Consider the following 27653-nt stretch of genomic DNA (forward strand, 5'->3'; position numbering starts at 1 on the left):
CCTGTTCACTGCAACCCTTTAAGCCCTGCTGTTCAGCCAATTCTTCACCCAGATCACTGTTAAGATATATAATAAAGGAAGCAACTCTCAACGGAGCTGTATAGATGATAACCCTTCATGTTTAATTAATTAATTCCTTCTAATCCAAAATGACAGTGTATATGGCATTAAGCATGTCCCATTGCACAGGTTCTCCTTTAGTATACAGTATCTGTCAGGCATGTGCCCACAGATGTGCGGGACAAATTAAAGTTACTGAAGAAAAATATGCCAAAGAAACCCGAGTGGAGGTAGAGCCAATATGCTCTAACACAGAAAATTAGAAAACAAAATATGAAAAAAGCATGTTTAAACTTATCTGATTGATTGTACAGACAAAGTAAATTTCAGCATTGTACAGATAACAACCACAATACACAACAAACCCATCTTTTAGGCCTATGAAGTAGGAGTACAGAAAAAGGAAGAACTAGTTTAATATATTTCTCAGTTTTGTCAAATAGATGTGATAGCATTAGAAAATATAATTTATGTCATCTCCTCTATAGTGAGTGGTCACATAAGAGTGTTAAGTACTCTGGTGAATGTTCATTGCCTTAATAATTTGCCTTTTTCACTATTACATAGCTCTCTTAAAGCTACATAGACATGAATCCATTCAATCAACTTGTTTTTTATCATAGGCTGAATGTTACCAGTGTGAGAACACTACTCTTTAGTGAATTTTATACCCATTGTATTTCACAGTTCAGAACAAAATTGTTTTCTCTGCCAGCATGCCTCAGTTATTACATTTCATGGTTGCAGTATTTACGAAAGACTGGAAATACAAGGCTTGTGGAAGAAGCCAACATATAATCAAAAGCCGTAAGTCTTTCAAAGGCTGTGCAAGTTGTATGCCATTTACATCTGTACCCAAAAATAACTCCTGAATAACATATAATGATATTTCTGCTGGGATTGGTGTGTTTAGCCCATAGGTATTGCTGGTTAAATAGCTAAAAGCGTCAATGAAGTGGAAATCAGATGTTATCCCAGTATGATGAGGAAATCAATATGCAGTCCTTCCTCCCTAAAGTACCTCAAACTTGGTCACTGGGAGTATAATCTATTTCTTTTTACCAGATAGGAGGTGGTAATGTTTACATTACTCAAATATAAAAGTAGATTTTGAATTACTAAATATTCTTCAGGTGGAAACACTTAGCACTAGTAGACAGAATTTTCCTGAATTATTCTTAGTCTCACCTCTTGACTTTTTAAAGCACCTCTACAAATGGATCCTTTTAATATCACTGTGTAATTATCAGTCAACATACTACCAAGTGTACCATGAACTGGAATGTTTAAATTTTGTCTGGTATATGTTAGTTTCCATATTTTACAGTACATTTAAGTTGATTAGTTTTCATTAATTACCAAAAATTTAGAAAAATTACATGACAAAGCTCTTGAAAAGCAAGGACAGGTAGCCTTGGAGGAATACAGGGAAATTGTTCAAGCAGCCAGGTATCAGGTGAGGAATGCTAAAGCCCCGGTAGAATTAAATCTGGCCAAAGACATCGAGGACAACAGGACAAGCTTCTATATGTAAGTCAGTGATAAAAGAAAGACTAGAAAGGATGTGGGCCCTCTCTAGAAGGAAATGGGAGACCTGGTTACTCAGGATGTGGAGAAGGATGAGGTGCTCAGTGATTGTTTTGCCTCAGTCTTCACCAGTAAGGGCTCAAACCACACCACCCAAGTCACAGAAGGCAAAGGCAGGGACTGGAAGAATGAAGAACTGCCCATTGTAGGAGAGGATCGGGGTGAGATCACCTAAAGAACCTGAAGGTGCAGAAGTCCGTGGGACTTGATGAGATGCCTTCAAGGGCCCCAAGGGAACTGATGGATTAAGTTGCTAAGCCTCTACCCATCATATTTGAGAAGCTGTGGCAGTTCCATGAAGTTCTCACTGACTGGAAAAGGGGAAACATAACCCCCATTTTTACACATGGAAAAAAGGACGACACAGGGAACTACAGGCTGGTCGGTCTCACCTCTGTGCCCAACAAGATCATGGAGCAGACCCTCTTGGAAACTCTGCCGAGGAACACAGAAAATAAGGAAGTGACTACCACTGGCTTCACTAAGGGCAAATCACGCCTTACAGATTTGGTGGCTTTCTACAATGGGGCTACAGCATTGGTGGACAAGGGAAGAGTAACTGACATCATCAACCTGGACTTCTGTAAAGCAATCAACACTGTCCCGCACGACATTATGGTCTCTTAATTGGACAGACATGGATTTGACTGATGGACCACTAGTGGATAGGAACTGGCTGGATGGTTTTACTCAAAGAGTTGTGGTCAACAGCTCAATGTCCAACTGGAGACCAGTGAATAGAGGTGTTCCTCAGGGATCGGTATTGGGATCAATGCTCCTTAAAATCTTTGTCACAGATGTGGACAGTGTAATTGAGGGCACCCTCAATGCTGATGAAACTAAGCTTTGTGGTGCAGTGGACAAGCTGGAGGGAAGGAATGCCACCCAGAGGGACCTTGACAGGCTTGAGAGTTGGGCCTATGTGAACCTCATGAAGTTCAACAAGGCCAAGTGTAAGATTCTACACCTGGATCAGGGCAATCCCAAGAACAATTACAGGCTGGGTGGAGAATGGATTGAGTGTAGCCCTGAAGAGAAGGGCTTAGGGGTGTTGGTGGAAGGGAAGCCCAACATGAGCCTGCGAGGTGTGCTCGTAGCCCACAAAGCCAACCATATCCCGGGCTGCATCAAAAGAAGTGTGACCAGCAGGTCAAGGAAGATGATTCTCCCCATCTACTCTGCTCTTGTGAGACTTCACCTGGTTTACTGTGTTTTCATGAGTCCTCAGCACAGGAAGGACATGAATCTGTTACAGTGAGTCCAGAGGAGTGTCACAAAGATGATCAAAGGGCTGGAGCACCTTCCATGCAAAGACAGGACGAGAGAGTTGAGCTTCTTCAGCCTAGAGAAGGGAAGAGAAGGTGCTAAGGGAAATCATACAGCAGCCTTCCAGTATTTAAACAGGGCCTAGAGGAAAGATGGGGAGGGGCTCTTTATCCTGAGGGGCAGTGATAGGATGAGGGGGCACAGTTTTAAGATGAAAAAGGGGAGATTATGATTATTAGGAAGAAATTTTTTCCTATGAGGCTGGTGAGGCACTGGAACAGGCTGCCCAGAGAAGTCATGGACGCCTCCTCCTTGGAGGTCATTAAGACCAGGTTGGACGAGTCTTTGAGTGAAAGGTGTCCCTGCCCATGACAGGGGTGTGGGATCTAGACGATCTTTAAGGTCCCTTCCAACCTAAACCATTCTATAATTCAATGATATTATATGATTCTACGAAAATAGAACTCAAGTCTTCAAAAAAGAGGAGAGTACTTTTACTGAGGACATGCCTTACTGTAAATAAGATATTTGCCTAATTCATTCATCTTGAGTTTAAAAATTATCTGTGACTTTCTAAGACATTTATCTTCAACAATAAAATTGCTACAAATCATCAGAGTATGTAAATTCCTTGATGTATCCAACGTTTGAAATCTTATCTATAAATAAATGATTTTTTTTCTGACTTTGATATCATATGTAATTATAATTACACATAAATACTGCTGAAAGAAGAACAGATAAAAAAGATGCAATATTATACCAGGGCTTAATTTTCTTTTCACTAAGAATAATTTCCTTCATACAACACTTTATAAAAAAAAAAATCTTAAGATTTTAAACACTAAATATTCAGATTCGTTTTCTGAATCACACTTGATGATAAATCAAATGCATTGAAACTACCTAATATTTCTCTCAATACAGTTTAACACCAAATAAACTCTATGGTTATCAAGATTATTGTGTTCTATAACAGTATACATTCATATGTGATATGCAGGTGTAATATATAGTTATTTTATAGAAATGTAATATTTAATTATATTTCATTGGAACTAGTGCCTGGTATAATATTGGTTTCCAAGAGTCAGATAAAGCCTAGATTTATAGTTTCTAAATACACTCAATGAAGCAGTTTGATTCATTTCTGGGTACACCTGGGGAAAACAAACCAATCTCTGAAAGTATCTGAAAATTAGAAGCATACGCTATGCCTTACAGTATAGCAACTGACTGCAACTTCCCTCCAAAGAAAAACCCAAACCAAACCACAAAAAAAAGCTCCACAGACATGTGATATAAGTACCTCTGACAGAAATATCTTGATAGTAAATGGAAATATATAATGCTTCCTGGAGGTTGGTGGTGGGTGATGCTGCTTTGAGTGATGAACCACCTAGCAGTGAGAACCTAAAAGCCACGTTCAAGTAGTAAACATGGTTCTGCTTGGCTTCCTAAAGTCAACAGGAAAGAAGGTTCCAAGTTATCTGTACACTAGCCAATATTTTTTGCTCCATGCAAAACTGCATGCACACATCTGCTATTCCCAGCCCACAAATGCAGACATTTCTCCCTCCCGTTTCTCCCCAGCAGTTTTCTCTACTGTGTCAGTATTACAGAAATACTTGAAAGATAGATTAAAATGGTATCTTACAATCTAACAATGCCACACAGCTATACCAAAGCTATACTTTACCCATATATTCTCACAACGTTCTTTTAGAGCTGGTGAAAGCTAGAGCATGGTTCCTGAACCTATGAAGAGAAAAAGGACATGCCAACATATTCTGATGGGTTTTCCTCAGGAAATCCAAGTGAAAATGAGGAGCAGATGGGTAGGCTTTTTAACAGTGCATTCAGTTTTGACATAAAACAACTATTAAATCATACAGTGAGGAGTCACAAAGTAAATATTCTCTTTCAGGAATTACAACACTAATCCTTATTCTTATTATATAGGAAGGTAGCAAAGGTAAATACTACCAACAAAAAAATCCATGCCCCATTATTTTCTTTATTCTCCTAAGTATGAATAAATATGCAAATTAGAACACTTGCCAAAACAGCCGCCTTTGCCAGATTTACTGATCCCTAAAATGCTGCCCATAGGGAAATGAACGTGACATTTTAAACTGCAGGTATATTCAAAGGAAACAGCAGAACAGTCTTCATTCATTCACAGAAACACCTGGCTTGCATATACAAAATATAAGTGGTGCACTCACATGATCAAGCACGTAAGTCACTATATCATTATCTAAATATCGGATAGAACTGCATAGGAAGTGATCACCTCTGCAGTGTTCGGTTTTCTATATGAACTATTCTAAGCACTTCGATGAAAACTTATATCCTAAGAGACAAAATATACATGAAACCAAAAGACTATCTAATCGTTACTTTGTCTCAGACTGCAATTCAATTTGACCTAGTGGTTTGAAGTTTTCACTGAACCTTAACCAGAACTGAAAAATACCAAGTCCTACAATTACCTGAAAAGAGATTGTAGCAAGGTGGGTGCTGGTCTCTTTCCCAAGTAACAAGTGTTAGGATGAGAGGAAATGGCCTCTAGTTGTGACAGGAGAGATTTAGATTGGACATTAGAAAAAAATTCTTTACCAAAAGAGTGGTCAAGCATTGGAACAGGCTTTCCAGGAAAGTGGTGGAGCCTCCTTCCCTGGAAGTGTTCAAAAAACAAGTACGTGGTACCTTGTGACATGGGTTTGTAGGCATGGTGGTGGTGGGCTGACAGCTGGACTGGATGATCTTAGAGGCCTTTTCCAACCTTAATTATTCTATGACTCTTCAGAACTTCTGAAATTTATAATAGATGTTTGACTACCTACTGACACCAACTAGCAAGGATCCAACCATGACTCCTGTTCTCCAGCAGTGTAGTCCTGTGTGCTGTAAGTTCTGTTTTAACTTCTTTGTTATCAGCGCAGCTCCTCCTAATCTCTGTTACAGCACAGATACCACTCGTGTTTCCAGGGCAGTGCACCCAAGCTGTTTCACTTCAGCTTCTCCACCTCTTAAGATTCAAGCATCTGAGAAGAAGACAGGATTGTGCTGAGAGCCCAGACAACAGTTAGGTTCTGACTGAGGAATGAGACCTGAAAGCTAACAATTCTCCCTATATAAAACCCATATTTGAGGTATGTCTCCAACATATGAACTTTATCCATTTTTAAAAGGTGTGTTTTCCAAGGAGACAAGTTCATTGATTTTAGTAATCTAAAATCATTCAAACTAGGCGATACTGAAAAAACATATTGCATGGACAACAGAAAGAAATGGCTGTATGTCATCACCAGAAATTAATCTGACTCAAAAGCAAAATCACTAGCTCAAATGTTGCTGAAAATTGTACTACCCAGTTCTTTGGGAAAGAGAAAGCAATTTCCAAATGTAACTCAGCAAATAACAGGATAGTTTTCATCACAGATTAACTCATATAGGAATCTAAATTTCATTGTTAAAGCAATGCAGCTGATTTCTTAGCACTCATCTTATAATTTCTTTAGAATACTATCAAATTGCTATGAGTTTATACAAGCTTAGGGAGGTATGTCTGCATTTGTGGGCTGGGAATAGCAGATGTGTGCATGCAGTTTTGCTTTCAGTATGTGCAATTTGGACAACTGGAACTGGGCATTTGTGCATGATCAGCTTTGAAACGGTTTTTGCCTTACATGTTTGTTTGTAAATTGTATTGTGTCTCTTCACAAATGAGTCTGATTTTATGTTCCTTTTCATGTTCCTAAAAACAGCTTGCAAAGAATATTTAAAAGCTTGTTCTAATCCGCAAGCCTCTGCCTCATTTCATCTCTGCGTCTAGTTCAAAACCCATGAGGAACATTCTACTTACACACAAATCAATATACATTTTTTATTGGCCTGACACAGACACATTCTCTAAACTACTTTAATTTAAAGCAATGAACTGACACTAAATTTTAAAATTCATTATCAGTCTCTTTTAACAGAACAATTACTTGCTTTTTGTATGTGTAAACTGGTTTTATTTACTGCTATGTTCCATCTAGCTTCAGACAGCCAAAGAAACAGGGTTTGTATGTCTTCTTAGGGGACTCTGTTCCCTGCCCTAACAGACTGTGTGAGGAAGATTTTTCTGATCACATCTTGACCAAATGTCAAATGTTTTCTATAGCCCTTGACCTAAGCTAGTTCACATCTATTCTACTTTGGTTTAAACCTTTTGTATAGAGTGACAGATGGACAAGCTAGTTTTATTAGAAATTTTTTTTAAAAGTGTGTATTTAATAAAACAATATTTGCAAGTTTGGATCAAATTTGGTGAATAATATCAGCTAAACAAAAATCTGGGAAAAAATCGCATCTAGTCATATAATATTTGGGAAAACTCTTGGGCATTTCCCACCCTCCCAGAACCCCAAAGGAGCTCCAGAATAGTTAGCAAGATAGAAGGGGGCAAAATAGGTGGCAGCAATGTTTCATTTTTAATAACCCAAATTATTAAGGCACCATTTGGAATATTAAAGACACAGGTCCAAATTACTGTGCTTTTTTTGAAGCAGGGCATTTATGCAAGGAAGATCTGCTAATGAATTTATCAACATTAATAGCAGGTACAACTCTTAGAACAAGTGAAGAGGTTGCTGGATTCAAATTTACCAAATCAAATTGTGTCTTCATTGGCCATGTAAAGGGATCTAAAGAAAAGAGAACCATCAAAAACATTTCTCTCTTTTCTATTCATATAAGGTAAAATTCCTATATGAAGAAAAATAACCCAAAATGCAGGCAGTTAAATGAAAGTTTATATCTGGAAATAATCATCCTGACACAGTCTTCAGGATTAAATTGGCAAGGAAATCAGACATGAGCTTGAAATGCAGCGTGACAGCTAAATAGATCAATGTAATTTTTACTGCATGGGCAGATACCTCATAACTATGTTAGTCAATACTGGTCTTTTTAAAAGACATTTTGATGTGACATAGGATTAATTTCTAGGCAGAACATTACTAGAAAGAGCTGTGGAAAGTACAAGGTAGAGGATTAAAAATAACTAAAATTTTGTAGTGACTAAGAGAACTTAAATATGCCCTACTTCAGTAGTTACAGATAAAAAAGTTAAATATATGTAAATTTACTCACCCACAATAAGTACAGGTTATATACTAGTGATAGGCTCTTAATCACCTGAACAGTAAAGTTAACTATATAAACCTTACTTTTCCCCTCATTTCTACTCAATCCCATAGCATCAAATTTCATGTGTTATCATTATTAAAATCTGGGGGGGAAAAAAGCATATTTTTGCTCTGTAGTTACATTTGAGTTCTCTTGTCTCAAGTTTTTTTGGATAAAGGAGTGAGAAATGTAACTTCATGGGCTAAGGGACTTTCCCAGAGCCAGGCAGAAGGTTTGTTGCTGTACTCTATATAACTGCAATTTTTTCCTGTAAATATGCAGTACACAGACTGCAATAAAAAAGACAGAGCTACAAAGCTGTACAATGGACTTGAAAAGACCTGATCAAATTCCCTACATAGTTTGTTAAAAAGTCATCTTGATGTAACTTCTGTCATGTCAGAACTTTCATGGGGAGAAAACAAATGTCGTTAAAGCTCATGAAAGACATGAAAAAAAAAAGTTGGCTCTACAGAACTAGGTAATATTGAATTCGAACCATGGCATGCTTGGTTTATTTAACACTGAATCTGATCAGGCATTTAAAGAAAGAGGCAGATATTTTAATTCATTTTGCATCTCTTGAGAACTTCTGAATATGACAAACTGTAGTCAAACACACATGAAAGGAGTAAACTGATGAAATTCTATGGCCAATGCATAGAAGGCAACTTACACGATCTAATGGCCACTGCTGACCATAAAATTATTCCGTCTAGGTTCACAGAAAATAGTCCAGTCATTTGTTCTGTTCACAAGGAGGAAGGGCTTGGGTCAAGTCAACATGGCAGAAACACAAATGAGGATTAGTACACTCAGTATCCTAGGGATTAAGTAAAATTGTCTAAATGTTTAAAACATATTTTTACATTTAATGAAACCAAACTTTGTTAGCTGACAGTAGATTCCTTTTCTTATCCCATAATTATTAAAGATCATAAAGATATACTTACAATTTATGCATGTTGAAGTAATTTGGCTGTTTTACAATGCACCCGAGGCATGCAGATATATCTTTACAATCACACACCCTAAACTGTGTGAGCACCTGGCTGTGCTTGTTACAGAGTGAGGGTTAAGAAAGTACTTCCTAAGTTACTGTTACATGGAAAGAAGTGGGAAACACATTTAAACAGAGCAAAAAAAAATAGTTTTAAACAAAACTGAATAAGCTGAATTCTAGGACTGTCACCATTGGTAGGAAATTAAAGAGTTTATTTAGCTATTTTGTTAATACTTCAACTTTTTTTGCAGAAAAGCAATACTGTTTAGTTTACTCTCTATAAAAAACTATTATGTCCAGTTTAAAGGAAATCCTAGTATATCTTAGGACACGGAGGAAAGCACAAAGAAAATATTCTCCATTAAGTGGGATTATAATTATTGATCAAAATTCAGCAACACCTCAACAAGCATTTTACTTGACTTATTTTGTACAGCGTAGGAAAATGTCCCCACTTGTCCATTGAAATATTTTTACTTCCCCTTGCAGCATGGCAGTGTCAGGTCCTAGAAAGAAACATGTTAGGGCAAGAAAAACAACTCTGCCACAGCTTAAAGACAGACCGAAAAAATCTACCTCTGATGAGAATCCAGCTTAGACATCCTGAACAACAGCCCTGGAGAGCCACTGCCTGAGTAACAAACAGTGCTGTTGATCCCAGTCAGTACTGTTACTCAATTACTGATGGAAAAGATTTCCACTATTTCTTAATTTCTCCCAACAATGGAGGTGTGAGAACTAAGTAAGAGAAAGCTGGCTTTTCTTCCTTAAAACATTAACTTTAAAAATACCACTGTGGCATTAAGATCATAGGTGTAGCAAATTTTTAAATATACAGTACATAAATACCCTCGAAACATATGAGAGAAGGGTAAAAATATTAAAAGGTTTGTTGTTTATGTTTTACTTCAAAAGGAATCTTAAAATTATTTCAAATTAAAGACTAGTTTTTCTATATTATCCTGAAACTTATAACAATTTCCTTGCCATTCCCACCATCTCTTTTCTGCTTTTGCAATCAGCATGAATATATTGTTTATATATTTATTAAGATTTTTTAAGTATTTTGAGGATAGCTAAGTGAGCTGTCATACATAATTTCTGCTGAGTTATTGTAATGGTCCTGAATTCTTCAAAATTGAAATCAGCTCTGTGAATGTAAAAGACATAAACAGTCAGCCCTGATGACTAAAAAAGGTGAATGAGGTAACAGTAACGCCAGTGAAGCTGTTTGTCTCCAAAGTACCATAAATAGTGAAGTGAAATTAAAATTTTTCAATCAACATCAGTTATGCACATGCACGCACGCACACACACACACACATATATGAAAAAACTGCCTGATGAGAAGCAGACAGGATCAGAAGTTCAAGCAGAGACTCTTGCAAAAAAACCTGTTGGGATTTTTTTATACTGTTGTTATTCCTGTAGAGTGGGATCTCCTAGCTGCAGGAAACGATGGACTGGAGCACAGACTTCCTTAATTTCCTGAAAACTTCTCCCAAGCAGAGTCACTTTTCTCTGCCATGTATCTAGTCCTACTGAAGCTTGCCCAACTATGCTTACATTATATGATCAAAAAAAGATAGCATTTATCTCTAACAGTCATATCTGCTCCCTGTACTGAAATGTTCTGATCAAACATGTAGATATCTCATTGTTATTTCCACAACTATAACTGGTCTTCACAATACAAGGAGAAAATAAGCATAAATATATATATACACACATAAAAACAGGAATACATATTTAAAATAATACATAGATTTTTCCAAAGAATTTCCTTCTCTTAGAAATCAAAATATTTTTCAACTATTGAGATCCGAAAAACTGCGAAGAATTAATAAGGTGAGACACAGAGTGATTTGTCTAAGGCTAAGGATGAAATCTGTGGCTAAGTAAGCAAGCCCTATTAGATTTCTTGTTGCTTAAAACCATTCTTCCAAGAGATTGATCGCAATTAGTCTCCATGGAACCACGACATCATTTAATGAATCATACAACAGGAAAATCCTATCTCTGAAAAAAATGTCTTTCCTGTTTCAGTAGTGTATTTGTAATGCACAGTGATAGGACAAGACCGGAAAAAGGGACATTTCTCCTGAGTAGGTTGATTAATTAACATAGATTGCCTGAATTCAGTCCAAGAAACCTATGCCAAGGAGGACTCCTGTACTGCTTTTCCTCACTGAGCTTGCAGCAGTCCCTGAAACACATTATCTCAAGAGTGCAGAAGGAAATCATGAAGCCAGGTATGAATCTGGCCTTTCTGAGCAATAAAGACAGTATTGATGCAGACCACAGGCCAAAGGACAGAAATATTGTTTATCAATTCAGGAAACAGGGATAAGGAGAATGTACAGTATAAACATTATCAAAACTAAGAACAGTTGCTTTGTCTGAAAGAGGTGTTTTACACAGTTTCTACAGTTATATTGTTTCCTGTTTGATGAGAGATGATTCCTAAGTGCAGGCGTATATCCAAATCTCCAATTTGCTAAGGCTTAGGAGGAGTCAGAAATGAGGCTTATTTCACAGAGGTTCCTGCTAGTTAATAAACTCTACAAAGGTTGGTTTGCTAGGGACAGTTGAATGCATTGTGGTTTTTCCTTTTAAAAAATAAATTGTATTACAAACACTCTTGATTATAAAAAACAAGTGGCAGTTTTAAAGTCAACATTAGACACTAGATAACACATAAATTGGAAATATTCTTATTTGAGTTTCCTAAACGATACACAACATAATGTAAAAGGTTTGGGCAAGATTGCATTGCATCCATTAGCTTTTTCTACATAATCAGTTTGACTTGTTATCCATTACGCTCCACACTGCAACTCAGAATAAATTACTCAGTGGCTTGCAGAATCTCACATGCTACTGCTTTTTGGAAAAGTCCATTACTCTTTGGCAAAGCAGCTCAAGACTAACTCAGACACTAAAGCTTCTTGAAATTTTTTCCTTTCACTTAACTCTGTTGTCTCTGTGCCATTCAGCATCATATGCAATCTGGCACTCTATAAAACATCTCTCCCCTATCATTTCTTGCCCTCGAAAGTACTTTCTGTGCTCCACATTTCCCATTTTCTAAAAACTATGTAATTTCTTTTCCAAATCTCTATGGAAAGGGCTAAGCACAACAGAGTTGAGTGAGAAGATACTAAGGTTAATCACTCTGGAGGTCTCCAGTCCAAGCCCTTACTCAAATCAGGATTGGGTCTAAGGGTCAGCCCAGGTTGTTCATGGCTTTATCCAGTTGTTTCTTGAAAATCTCCAAGAACAGAGGCCTGCACAACATTTCTGGGCAACCTGCTCCACTCCCTGGCTGTCATCATGATGAAAAAGACTTTCCTGATATCCAGTCTTAATGTCACTTGTCTCATCCTCCCACGATGCAGTCCTGTGAAGAGCCTCGCTCTTTATGCTGATAACCTATCTGCAGGTGCTGGGGGCTGCTGCCAGGCCTCCTGAGTCTGCTTTTCCCCAGGATGAACTAGCCCCATTTCTCAGCCTCTCCATTTGAGGTGCTCCAGCTCCTCAGTGTCTTTGGAGTCCTGCCCCAAACTAAAGATGATTAAGCTAACTTCAGATATAGAGCCAGAAAAGATTGATCAGTAGAACCTTACAATCATATGAGCCAGTCCTGTGAAGAATGAGTGCATTACAGTGCCTTTGAGACTCAAGTGAGGATCTCTCACAGTATTGCACCTTCTGCATATTGATGTGCCAAGTCCAGTCAGGTCTAGAATATCTTTGTGACATGAATATACTGAATTAAATAGGTGGAACATTATCCTAATGAAATCACTTAACTACCACAGAACCATGTTCCTTCAAAATGGTCTTGCAATCTTAGCCAGTCTTAGTCAGTCATGATGAACTTGCTGCCTCACATCCATTCTTGAATCAGTTAAATTGTTAATAGTAACAGCAGTGTATTTGTGCAAATTTTTTTCACACATACAGATGAATCAAGAGATAATAAATGCAAAATCTGTATCTCTCCTATCATCAATATGCATTTTGAAAAGAAATATAATATAATATAACATAACATAACATAACATAACATAATATAATATAATATAATATAATATAATATAATATAATATAATATAATATAATATAATATAATATAATATAATATAATATAATATAATATAATATAATATAATATAATATAATATAATATAAATACATGGGGACACACCTGGAGAAGGACTACTTCAAACCATTATGCTAGACACAGAGGCCAACCACAACGCTTGGAGCTGAAATCTGCCAGCATGCATTCACTCAGTAAGCATATATCACTGCACTCACAACTTTAGTTGACAGCACTCTGTCAGAAGCCTCAAGTGTAATGTCCAATTCGATTACTAAAAGACACACTAAAATCTGGCTTACATGCTTAAGAAATTACCCATTTTTATTTTGGGATCAGAGACTCATCAGTCTTTTTAAGGAGACACCTTTTTAGTCTATTCAGTTTCAACGTTCACCTTAGTATCTTTATTTAAGCAATGCTGAGCCAGAAAGTGAGAGCTAAGTAAAGTTGTTCTTGATCAAATTCAAATATAATATAGTCAAACATGATCACATTGAAAAAAAAGTTGTTACTATTTAAACTAGTCATTGAGAAACAGATTATCTACCAGAGGTCTTCTCTGCACATTCTTCCCTGTACTTTTCAGGTATATCACTGACCAGGACAATCCCAGGCTACTACCATTGTCTACCATCAACAGTGGCCAAAATCACTTATGCGCTTTAATTAGAGGACAGAGTAACGCACTGTCTTTCCAGTGATATCAATAGGCCTCTTTTTCTCACACTGAGTGTCCTTTACCCTTGCTTCTCCTGTTTCTCCCCTCCTTATCCTCCCATGTCGGGAAAGGAAGGAATTCTCCTTTTCCTGCTCAAAAATCCAGTAATCATTTCAGCCATCTGCTTCACAAGAAACTCTTCATAAAAGCCCATCTAAATGGCAAACCATTAGAGATTAAGATTATTTATTTTAGTTTAGTGCAGTGTCACTGGTTTAATAAAATAAAAAATAACTAAGGATTTAGGAAGTACTATAGCTTACCTTTGTAAAAACTGACTCTCTTGCTAATACATTCTATCGCTGCTGACAGACATTAGAACATTCCTTTCATCTCCTTCCTCTTCTTGCAGTTTAACCTATCCCCTTAAGGGGTATTTGCTTTCTCTAAGATAGATTATACATTGTATGCAACATGAAAACCTTATGCACTTTCTCTACCATCTGCAAAGCTTTTTTGCCCTCTTCTTTAAAAAGATTTAGACCAAAAGTCTTATTAGTCTTTTCATTTTGGATAAATAAACCAGGATTACTTTTCTGTTAGAAACTGAAACAAAAGGATTACTGTTTCCAGATATGTGCATCTAAATTAAAGCATTTTTTTATATAATCAACAAAACATCCAAGCCTAGTGGGACCAAACGTGGAATGCAAACTGTGATAAAGAGCAAATATGAAGCGTACACATACACACAAACAAAATATCCCCTCTATTCATGATCTAATATGGAACTGATTTCTTTCAAATAATTCTTTCTGCATCCCAGTGTGATTCCAGGATGTGCAAATTAAGATAAATTTTATGGGTCAAATTCTTCTTACCACTACATGTGCTCAAATCAACTGAAATTGATAACTGGATGCTGTGTCAGAGGATGGAATTTGGCACAGAATATCACAATGTAAGGAGAAGATGTTATAAAAATAAAAATGACATGGTGCTTTGAATGAGGGAGGAAACAATTCTCAATGTGGCTTGGGAGAGAGAAAAATACAGAGAAGCAGAAAAAGTTTACCCAATAGCTAGTAGATTGTCAGATAAAGCTCAGTTGTCAAAACAGACCCAACTGTGAGGATATGAATGAGCATTTTCATAATGGCTCTAGATAAACCTAATCTCATTCCATAACTAACTCTGATGGAAGTAAAGCTACACCAGCTCCAAGTCCTGATCCATTTACAGCTTAAAAGAGGAGACACTAGTTTATTACTTCTGTCTCCTTCGGAAATCCAAAACAGATATTTAAGACTTCATCATTGTAGAGCTTCATTAAACAAAACAGTGTGATGATACCTTCAGTATGAACTTCTCTTCTCCTTCGTCTTTTTTTATGTTTTGTTTCTAACACAGAGAGAAGAAGCCTATGTAACTTGCAAAAAAGACCTAAATCAAAACCAGATTCACATATTCATGCAGATGATTTAGCAGTAATATTTCTAGCAGTGGGAGTTTGTGAATATTATCAAATCCACATTCATATTTTCTGACAACTGATTGATGAAAACCAGAAGCTATTTTGACACACATTTTAACCCATTTTTCTGCTACTGGAACCAATATAAGCACCAAAGCCTTTCTGGTTAAACTTTTGCTCATTTGAGTGAAATATGAAGATATGTCATGTCCTCAGCTGTGTTCCAGAACCACTGAGGATGACATGCAGCATTCACTTTCAAGCTTCATACAGAAAAAAAGAAATAAATATCTAACCTGGAACAGCTATCCTCCCAGCTGTTGGATGATTCATTTCCATCACAAGTCCATTGTGCAGCACCTAGAAAAAAAACCCAGACACATATGTAATAAAAAAAAATAAAGGCTTCCTAAACCCAAGAGGAAAAGAGAGATAAATATTATCATGCCCTTTCACAAAAATCTGAAAATACAGGGAGCTACAATTCAAGTAACTTGTTCTATCTGTAAAACAAAAGCCCTGATGTTTGACAAATACCCTCTTTTACGCATCTAAAGAAATGCCTCAGTAAGACTTTACAAGTCTAACATGTCTTTAAACTCTTACACCCAACATCAAACATAAGAAATTGAACTGCAAACAAGTCATGTTTTCAATTGTCAAAAGACAACTAATACCAAGATGAAATGAGAATTAAAACCTTCACCTACTTTTACTTTAATCTGCAATATATATTGAAAGCCTATACACAACTTATATTCCAGCAGGGGTTCTTTCACTCTTACTCAATTACTTCTGAGCTTGTGATGGATCATACTATGAAATGCTGTCTTAGTTCTTACAGACATTCAGGAAAGATGCCATAATTTTGATGTTTATGTTCTTTCGAGTGAGTACACCATGCTTCAGCTTTGTATATTACTGTATGGGGTCATTATTCATCACAGTTTCCAGTTCCTTGGTAATAACCACAATCCAAAACCAATGACTGACATGAAAACTCTCAAGTGAGAGCTGATATTGTTAACAGAATTCTCCATCCAAAACCAGTAAGTAATCTTTATCATTTCCTTACCAATTATTCTGCCATCCTTCTAACATCATCACCTTAATCACATAACCAGAATTCTTCAGAATTATTTTGTTATTGAAGTATCCTCTACAAATAAAAAGCTTTCCACTAAGCAATTATTTTCATATCCAATGTAACAACAAATCTGAAATATTAATAAAATAGAGTGCCTTACCAAATGTATCAGCTAAAGAAGTGAAAGACGGGCAAAGATTGCGAAGTGATCATGTGATACATCTACCTATTCACCTTGTACTGTGAACAACACTAGCAATCTTGGCTATTAATTATAGGTGTTGGTCTAATCATTCTCGAAAATTTCCAGTTAACAAGATGACAATTTTCTTATGTAGTCCGCACCACATTCTCTATCTTTATTGTTATTTTTTTTTTCCTAATACATAATCTAAATATCTTCACTTTGTACTGAACATCTTTATTCTTGTGTTTCTCCAACTGGACAGAGAAAACCAATCACTAGCGTCTTTATAACATTCTTTTATGTACTGGAAGATTGTAATCACATCCTCCCTCAGTCTGCTCTTTTCTAGACTAAACAAAACTGATTCCTTTAGCAATTCTTTCCAGGTCAAATTTTGTGAACTTTTTATCTGTGTAGAATAGCATGCTTAAGAAATTCCCATTCCTGAACAGGTGGTGTCACAAGGTCAGGTCAGCTTTCCCTTAGCTTGTGGGGTAAGCATATCTAACCGACATTTAGAAATCCAGATATTTCCGTTAACAGATGCTGGTGGAAGAACGTCTCTTCATTGGTCTACTTGTTTGTCTCTGTACCAAAATATTAATTCTATTTCTCTTTTCAAAGGTTAATGCCAGTTTTGGTAGACATTCAAGTGAGACATTCAGAATTTTTTTCCAAATGACAGAGTTGGAAAATATAATTGCTTGTTTTAACTCATATTTAGAATCTTTCCAGTTACGTCCTTAATCAAACAGTATTGAAACTTTGGCCTCCTTTCTCCTTTACTTACTTACATAGGCTTTCTTTATGCATTTTTGGTGACCTAAATGCAATAAGGCATGCTTTTTTGAACTTCAAAATCAACAGCACACTCAAGTACATAAGCACTTATTCAGATGGCAAATTAGTGGTTGTACCTAAATGTGGTGCCATTTGGTTAAATGCAAATTGGTTAAACATATAGATTCTATAGCAGCTACTCAGGGCTCCTGAAAATTCATGCCCTCCTGGATCCTGGGTCTCTAAATTCTTATTTTAATAAGGCAGACATATTACTTTTAAAATATTTCCTTTTGTTAGACTCAAATTCCATCTTCCTTTTCTTTACAGAATTAAGAAAAACGTGTAGTATCTTTGACAATTATCAGTCTGCTATAAATTCTATTCCCTTTTGAAAGAATTGTTTAAGGCGCAATCAAGATTCCTTTCCTTTTTCATGATAAATACAGTGTTGGTTTTCCCTCTCTGATACATTATTTTCTTGAAAACACTACAATTGTCATTACTTCTACTTTCTACAGTTACTATGCCTATATTGGTATACTCAGTTCCATTTTTTCTTTTGAAGAAAACGACCCTCAAGCAAGGAATCTGGCCAAAGACTGTTTCTTTTTCCCATTTCACCAACCCTCTTTAAAAGAACTGCGTAATTTCCTGTTTCGTGTGTTTCACTATCAGGATTCTTGAAATGAAATAGAAAAAACACCTTCATTGACTCCTCATCATATGCATTCTAAAAACTACATAGGAAACATATCAGATTACTACATCCTAGCCTTTGGGAGAATGTAATGTTCACATCCATTATCATCAAAGACAAAGAAAATCTAAGGACAAACAGAGAGAATTTGAAGGCCACCTCCTCCATTGTCTTGTACCTCTCGGATGGTCATGATCCTTCTGATATGGCGGAGTCCTCTATACCCTTTGTATTCACCTTAACTAAGTCTAAGGAACTGATGAATCACAAAGATCAAGTGAAAGATGATGGCCATCCGTAGATCCATTTATAATTTCTTTCTCCATCTGGCTTACTTTCCAGGCTAGAAATGCCCTATTACTAAATTATCTATCTCCATTTGAGTTTTTGTGAACCAAATTAATGTTTGGGTGGCATTTTACACTGATTATAATCAGCTCATTGTAAGGGAATCAGAAACAGTCTTCTCTTTCAGTAATAACCTTTTCATACCATTTCATTTTACTCCAAATACAGTCATCTTGTAGATCAAAGAAGGAACCTCTCTTGTCAGTCTGCTAGTTAATGAAAAGAGAATCCAATGTCATCGTGTTGTAATTTTAACTCAACAATAGTATTAGCAGCGTCCTGCTGTTATTTTGACATGTTCGTGTAGGATTTTCTTTTTCTGTTCATACATGTTTATGTCTTTCTTCCTGACACTTAGAAACGTAAAGGAAAAGTCTCTCCTATTTGCAAGAAAGACAAGTTACATACGAAAGAGTAAAAAAATCTCTGCATTGTACTGCAGTCAACAGAAGATAGAGTTGCTCTGATTTTTGCATTTGTTATACTGAGTCCTTTTGCTAGACAATTTTTTTTTAAATATTTGTGGATTTTTGCAGACTGAATTTGAAAAAACACATGGATATTATACATACAATGCAGAATATATGTAATTCGCTATCATAAGTTGCTAAAATTCTGCTTTGAGATTATTTATTGTATATGTAGACAGTAGCAGATGTTACAAAAAGAAAATATTGTTTGGTGATGGATAAAATCAATAGAAGTCACTATATTTTAAATTTATTTAGACAGTATAGGGTATAACATGACTTCAGTCAAACTACAGCAAATAGAACAATTTATATGACTGTCTTCTAACCTCAGAGAATGAAAGAATTTAATTTAAAAGTTACTTTAATACTATATTACTACAATACTATATGCAAAGAAGACCGGCTCGAGTCTTTTAAGAAAAGATCTTAATGTTTTGCTTGTGTAATGCAAACTAAGGGTAATTTAATATATGTCATCATGTATATTCTCAGTTGTTTCATCACTGCCTCTTAGGTTGTCATGAGAGAAACTATTTCTATATTTATATCAGCTGCTATGAAGCTCACAGTAATACAGATATAACAACTTATATGATTGATTTTGTTGTTTTCCCTAATGTCGTTAGTAACTGCAGTTAAAATGTGGTTAAATTTTTTAAAGCAGGCAGAGCTAAAACCCTTTAACCATCTGTATTCACATGGAGGATCAAATATTAACTATAGTTATTTCTTGCATTCTCACTTTGTTCAAAACAATTATTCAACCAACACTACTTTTCTGCATTAATATTTATATTACCAGTGGAGTGGGCATGTTCAGTTCAATGTTGTAATTTTTCTTTCAGTATTTGAGTCTCTTTTGAGTCTCACTTAAAAGCTAAGTGACATATAAGGAAGAAAACGAGAATAAAATGAACTTCAGAAGAAATATAATTATGATATTAAAATACAATAGCAGCAGGAACAATTTTAAATTTTATCTTTAAATTTTATCTTTTTTTAAATTTTATCTTGCAAGGCTGAAAATCTAGACTCAAAGACAGGCTTTATCTTCAACTGCTTGGGACTTATGACTCATTCTTTACAAGTTCATATGGTACATACCGTGGTGCAAGACACTTTTCCAGCTTTCACAGATCCTTCAAGGAAAAAGGTGAAACTCTAGTTTTTCTACGATTGTACTGTTCCTTAAGGTAGTAAGACATAAGTAAGGTAGTAAGGCTGGGTCCAGCCCTGTTCAATGTCTTTATCAATGACCTGGATGAAGGCATCGAGTGCACCCTTAGCAAGTTTGCGGACGACACTAAGTTGGGTGGAAGTGTTGATCTGCTGGAGGGTAGGGAGGCTCTGCAAAGGGATCTGAACAGGCTGGACCGCTGGGCAGAGTCCAATGGCATGAGATTTAACAAGGCCAAATGCGAGGTCCTGCACTTGGGGCACAACAACCCTATGCAGTGATACAGACTAGGAGAAGTCTGTCTAGAAAGCTGCCTGGAGGAGAGGGACCTGGGGGTGTTGATTGACAGCCAACTGAATATGAGCCAGCAGTGTGCCCAGGTGGCCAAGAAGGCCAATGGCATCTTGGCTTGGATCAGAAACGGTGTGACCAGCAGGTCCAGGGAGGTTATTCTCCCTCTGCACTCAGCCCTGGTGAGACCGCTCCTCGAATCCTGTGTTCAGTTCTGGGCCCCTCACCACAAGAAGGATGTTGAGGCTCTGGAACGAGTCCAGAGAAGAGCGACAAAGCTGGTGAGGGGGCTGGAGAGCAGGCCTTATGAGGAGCGGCTGAGAGAGCTGGGGTTGTTTAGCCTGGAGAAGAGGAGGCTGAGGGGAGACCTCATTGCTCTCTATAACTACCTGAAGGGAGGTTGTGGAGAGGAGGGAGCTGGCCTCTTCTCCCAAGTGACAGGGGATAGGACGAGAGGGAATGGCCTCAAGCTCCGCCAGGGGAGGTTTAGGCTGGACATTAGGAAAAAATTTTTCACAGAAAGGGTTATTGGGCACTGGAACAGGCTACCCAGGGAGGGGGTTGAGTCACCTTCCCTGGAGGTGTTTAAGGCATGGGTGGATGAGGTGCTGAGGGGCATGGTTTAGTGTTTGATAGGAATGGTTGGACTCGATGATCCGGTGGGTCTCTTCCAACCTGGTTATTCTATGATTCTATAGCAGCTATTAACTCTTCTGCTGGCTTTCTTTGGGAATTGTGTGAGTACCTATCTACCTATCTAAAAAACACCAAGAAATACTATCATCATGCAGGATATGGCTTCCAGATGATTTAATGAAATCTGTTTTTTCTTGGATATTCTACAGCTTGTAAGAATATCTGATGTTTGATGATGGGTCTCTTAATTGATAAATACAATACCAACACATATACAAAAATGTTCTTTTGATAAAGATTATCTAGGAAAGTAAAAGAAGTTGTGAAACAGAAACTAATAATTAATATCATTATAACACATGTTAATCTTCCCTGCATCCCTCAAAAATTACTCTCTGTCTTAAATGCTAAAGAAGTAAAATACTTTATTGTGTTGTTGGTGTAACACCCCAAAAGGCAGGCAGGCAAATCAGAAACATTGTTTCTGCCTTTTTTCACGTGAATAATGGGATGTTCGGGCACCGAGTAAACATCTGGTAAATTTTGCAATTATCATAATGTTAATTTCATAAAATGTTAGTTCTTTTCAACTGTAATGTAACTGATTATGCATGTAACCATCATCCATGACAATGTGGTTTCTCTTTGAACTGCCAGCAAGGTTTCAAATCCATTCTAGGTACAATCAGCTTCCAAACTGCATTTGAAGGAGATGCTGGAATCAGAAATGTATAAAGCACTGTCAGGTCCTCATCCCAAGTTTAAAAAAGTGCTATTCATGTAAATCCATGCAATCAAAATATGCAATAGTACAGATACCATACCCTCATAGTTTCATCTAGAGTTTAGTGAAAAGGATTTTCAGAGCCCTAGAGGAAATGATATAATAATTTTCTCCATAATTTTGTAACCACAAGATAGCCAGTTGTCGGTAAATGTAATTACTACTCATGCCTCCAAACCATAAGAAAATAATAATATTGTTTTTCCTTTACATGCTGAACATAGAGTTAAGGCCATAATCACTCCCAAAAGAAGTAACAGCACGTGTTGTGAACACAATGCCACACTGGAATCACATCCCACAGCCTAAAAGCACCTCCTTCCAAATAAAAAGATGTTAAATCATTTGAACGCTGAAACAGATATTAAATGTATCCCTATCTGATGCCTGGTTCCGCTTGGTCTCCTATCTTGTCTTTTATCATTAATAATTATATCATTATTGTTTCCAACTACAGCTTCTAACATATAGGGCTTACCTAGAGAAGGTAATATAATCTCTTAATGTACGAGGCATTTAAATATTATGTTAGTGAATCACATTTGTCTCCACTTTACCTGCATCTACCTGTCATACTTGAAGTATCTCACCATTTCATGGTGGAACAGTATCTAATTTAAGCAGAAGCAATGTTCTTTCCAAATTTTGAATGAGTGAAATATGTGTGGTTTTTGCTTCTGGTTGCCTGTTACACACTAAATGCTGTAAGTATGTTATAGTCTCTTATGTCCCTAGCATCACGTCTATAATAAATGAATACAACAAAAGAAAACCACAGTTCACTGGAATGTCCGTATTCTCCATTTCTGCTTCCGGCTAGGCCTGTGTCTTACAGATTGTTTGCTCTGGTAAACTTTTTCTTTACTTCGTGGGTGTGAGGTGATGGCTTTGACAAAGTCTTTCTTATGCCACAGCTTCACAGCTTTTTACACACAAGCTGTATACAAAATTCCTTTTAATTGACATCCCAAGGGATGGGGGGTTGATGCCCAAAGCATATATCTTTGGTTCATAAAAATTCTGTTCCATGTTGCCATGTTCAAATCGTTTTTGCTTTTCTACTTGGCTGCTGTGTCTCTCGTTTTACTACAGAGCATCTCAACTGGATTCCGTGTTGATTCTTAGGATTTAATTTCAAAGAATCGTAGAATCACAAGGTTCGAAAAGACCTTAGAGATTACCAACTCCAACTGTACTACTGTCCCAAAGCACCTCATCTACCTGCCTTTTAAGCACCTCCAGGGATGGTGACTCAACCACCTCCCTGGGCAGCCTGTTCCTGTGCTTGATAACCGTTTCTGTGAAGAAATTTTTCCTAATGTCCAAACTAAACTTCCCCTGATGCAGCTTGACACCATTCCCTCTTGCCCAATCACCTACCACTTGGGAGAAGAGACTGACACCCACCTCTCTGCAACCTCATTTTAGGTAGTTTTAGAAAGCACATAAGGTCTCCCCTCAGCCTCCTCTTCTCCAGGCCAAACAACTCCAGTTCCCTCAGCTGCTCCTCATAATTCATGTTTTCCAGTCCCTTCATTGGTTTTCTTGCTCTTCTTTGGAAAGAGAATTTCCTTACTTTTTATTTAGTAACTTTTGTCTAAAGAGGTTTTACATCCTCTGGTCTAATAGTGGTTCTATAAACTAGTTATCTGCTCTTCCATGTTGAATTTAATTTTTATGGTAGCCACAACTTCAACCCAAAAAGGCCTGCTCTGATACAGGACTTCAGAGTTTCTTACCTGCATTCCTCTATGTCACTTAAGTCAAGAATTGCCATCCTATTTGCGTGCTCTAGAACTAAATGTTCCAAAAAAGTAATCAGTCGGTGATGAGAAATTGCTTCCCTTATGCTCTGTCTCACTGTGACATCTGTCCAGCTGAAGGTTGTTGAAGTCACTGTTACTACCTCATTAAGCTTAGTTCAGCCTTTGATCTCCTTCAATGTTTTGGACTCAATATCTGTTTTCTGATCAGACAGCTCAACAGTATAGCCCTAATGCTGCTCCCCCAGCTCTATGACTTAATCTGTCCTTCCTGTTCAGTTTATAGCCAGTTATTACACTCTCCTATTGATTTTTTCATTCCAACATTCTTCTGTAATGGCTACCACGTCAAAATTCTCCTTTGCCAAGAATTTCAAGTTACCCATTTTTCTTTTAGACATCTACTGTTAGTATACGGATATGTATAGGTTTTGTATGCATATGGGGAAGTAGGGAGTTGGCCATGTCGGTTTTTATTTAACTCTTAAGTTTAACACTGTATTAGCTTTCCAGAATTTCTCAGTTGTCCCTCCTTCATTTTTCTGTACATCCCATTCTTGTCCCTCACACCTTTTATATGGCTGACATCATTAGTAGATGTCTTTAAACGGTGAGAGCCCTCACTTTTCAGCTTTTCCTCAAATCCTGTATGAATAACCACACTCATTAATCTCCTGCATCAGCTATCTATTTTTACTACGGTTCTAGACAACGGCTTCCACAGAGCTTCTTCCTCCTCCAAAACTCTAACTATCCCAATGGAAATCCTACTTCTTGACATCTATTAGCTGAAATAGTGAAAATCTTAAATTACGAAACCTGCACATTAGACTAAAAGCAGTTCAGAAGTGAGCATAAAGACGATGAAAACTCACAGGTTTCCTGGATAAGTGTCCAGGATTCCTTTAGTGGTTCACAATACTGACATAGAATATATCCACCACAGTGAGCTCCTTTCAGTCACCCTATGAAAGTCTGTTCTTCAAATTATGGCCTCACTCTCTTCCTCCCTGGGAATCTACTCAGCAAACTGGTTTTGTGGCCAATATGAACCTGGCAATTAATGTTTTTAGTAATTCGATTTCTTAAGTCATTTTTCAAATTCAATAACTTAAGCTATGATCCTGATACTTACATGTAGTTCCCATGTTAATGTTTTACATCCCTTACCACCTACTGCTACAAAATAAAAATGAAAAAGTCCTTACTGTCAAATCAGCCACAGTATAATGCACAAAAGAAAGAGAAATTAAATAATCAAAAAAAATTAAACAATGGAAAACATTTGTGACACAGAAAAAACACCTTTGCCATTGCCTAATCGTCAAACACAAACTTATTCCTGAGAAAAAGTACTAAATCCGTTTTATACTTCACAGTGCAGGTAAATATGAGACAGCTGCTAAATGCATCTACATAAATCTCAAATGTTTTCATCAGATGAATTAGAAAATAATGAAAGTCAAAGAAGGTACTTTTGTTCTAATACCAGACCATATCCCAGTAAAGAACCAGGTCTTTAACTATGGTGGAGAAGAAAGTATTTCAGAAGGGTATTTTAGCATATTGGTATAATTAATATTTATAATGAATAGCAATAAAATAAAGAGAAAAAAGATTTATAACTCAGATCAGAATATAAAAAAAATGCAAGCAGAGAAGCCTGTACCTAACTGCATAAATACTCTGATTTTCAAGGCTGCAGACCTGACTCTGACTTCAGAGGGTTTTCCAGGTGCTCAAAAATCAGGCCCCTTCCCTCAGGTGCACAATTATAGCGCCCTGACAACCTCCTGCATCACCAGTTTGGAATCATGGCAGAGGAGAGAATTTGTCCTTATTACTTAAAAAATACATATACTTTTCAGATGTGTTTTTTTTTCCTGAGAACTGGATTATGATTGTAGAACCACATTTTCGCTGGTTTTGAATGCATAAATCCTAAATTCACGCAAGTATTTAAGCAAAGGTGGTCGGCTGTACTGCTGTTTGGATTTGAGACCTGACTCATCCTAACAGCAAGATGGGGTGTCGCTGTATTCAAAGTGTTGGCTCTGGGATCAAAGAGCCTCTCTCCAGCTGTAGCATACATTTCATGTATAAAACTGATAACTCCACACTGATCACCTGGAAGGTGCTGTAGAAACAGATTGATTTTATTACTGCAACAGGCTAAAATACTGACTGGTTTTCTTCTTTCAGTCAGAATTGCCAGTAATTTACTGCTAGCAATGATGTTACAAATCACTGGGTTTCAATATTTTTCCTACTCTAGATTATTACAAACACTATATTCAGTATTTCAATACTGCATTTGCAGTTTCATAAAAAAAACATGGACAAAACTAAACTACAAATAATGTTCAAAAATGCAAGTGAATGTAAAAATGAAGTGTCCTAGATTGTACATGGGTTATATTATTTTTCTGTCAAGAATGTCAGGTGAAAGGCTTTCATTTTATTTTATTTCATTGTGAATTATCTCTCATATTAAACAGAAACAAAACAAGTTTCCAGATGTTTTCCTTTGTGGAAACTAACTTGTAAATGCAAATGAATGTGAGTATATTTCTACAGTGGTAATAAACTAGGATTACCACACCTTCAAGCACTGTGTGTGTAAGTGGGAGACTGGTGGGGAGAAAATACTGAGAATCTTTCCACTGCCATTGTTCTCATAATGATTCTGTGGATATTTCATATATATTCAGGAGTCATATCCAGACTTGCCTACAGAGGTGGTGATGATGAAGAGAAAATTCCGATGGTTTCTATAGGGCTTAGCACAACTGAGATTTTTCAGAAGTACCAGTTGATATAGGAATAAGTCACACAGTTGCAACTCTGGACTGAAAAATGTACTGAGGTGTTTGTCCAGCCTGCAGGAGAATTTATTTCAAAATGTACAATCTTTATCAATATTGAATAGTAAGAACACTTCTAATAGTTCTGTTACAGAAATAATTGATTTTCTCAGATAAACATGCATGCAATGGTAAGAATGCATTTATAGAAGGTAAAGTAATCTCACCAGTCTGGAAGCCTCAAATATTCACAAACTTACTGCTAATAGTAAGCAAAGGAACCATTAACAACAGCATTGTACCACTGTGCTAATATATCACTTGGTTTCTGACAGTCCTTGGGGACGTCACCTGTTTCTCCCAGTACAAAGTACATAATCAATATTGGTTTTCCAATTTTGCACCCCACATTGAGTTCCCAAGAGCCTTCTTTTAAGTACTCCATCCATCTTTCACCTGCTATGTAAGTGTTGTGGTTTATTTATACATCATTCTTTGTTTTGTAGAGCTTGTCTGTCAGCTCAGAGTACTTACCCCTTCCCAGGACTGCAAAACATGCTCATCCACAGAGGAATGCCACTTAACATTGGCACCTGCTTAGTGCTGTAAAGTACATCCAGATGAGAGTATCTCCCAGCAGACCTTCAGCCTTCTGCAGGCAAAGATTAGCTAGAACTCTCCATGTAGGTGGTTTATTCCTGCATACTCTTGCACTGACCTCTGTTGCCCTTTCTAATGGGAACTGTGACTGTGGTTTGAACTAAAGCATTTTTACTTAAGTCAAATGAGCACTATGGAGAAGCACAGGCAGACTTGCACTGGTAAACAGCATCAATGCTGTTCAGCTTGCGTGCTGGTTTCTTCTTCCTCAGTGCTTTATGCCCTAGGCAGTCAAAGGAACCTTCATCAACAGAAATTCTGGCACATGGAGATCTCTCATGACTTATATACTGCCCAATGAACACTGGTCTTTGTAACAAAAGCATTTAAGATAGAGAACTCATAACAGTATGTTCACAAAACAGTTGGGATAGAAGAGTGTAATTTGCAAGACACATAGAGAAGCATATTTAGGTGGAAAATAAGTTCCCATTTTGTACCTGTACCTTCCACTCCTTTCTAGCAGATTAGTACTTGACTATTTTTACTCACTTGACCATTATTAATATCTAATTTTGTAAGTTTTATTACACAACCATAAAACTTCTCTCCAAATTGCAGCAAGATAAAAAGAAATCAAAAGCCAGTCAGGTAATTCAGAGGAACATTTGAATGATGATGAAAGA

At 36.9% G+C, this 27653-nt stretch overlaps 1 protein-coding gene across 2 annotated transcripts in view; it reads right to left on the reverse strand.

Annotated features, from left to right (window-relative positions):
- Window positions 1–27653, reverse strand: part of LOC138722050 (succinate--hydroxymethylglutarate CoA-transferase-like) — a 342380-nt gene that overhangs the window by 43273 nt on the left and 271454 nt on the right. For both annotated transcript variants that reach the window (XM_069859772.1, XM_069859773.1), the window contains exon 13: window positions 15634–15697. In XM_069859772.1, coding sequence (XP_069715873.1) covers window positions 15634–15697 — 64 coding nt within the window. The remainder of the gene's footprint in view (window positions 1–15633; window positions 15698–27653) is intronic.

This window comes from Phaenicophaeus curvirostris, chromosome 6 (genome assembly GCF_032191515.1).
Source record: "Phaenicophaeus curvirostris isolate KB17595 chromosome 6, BPBGC_Pcur_1.0, whole genome shotgun sequence".
NCBI classification, from domain to species: Eukaryota; Metazoa; Chordata; class Aves; order Cuculiformes; family Cuculidae; genus Phaenicophaeus; species Phaenicophaeus curvirostris.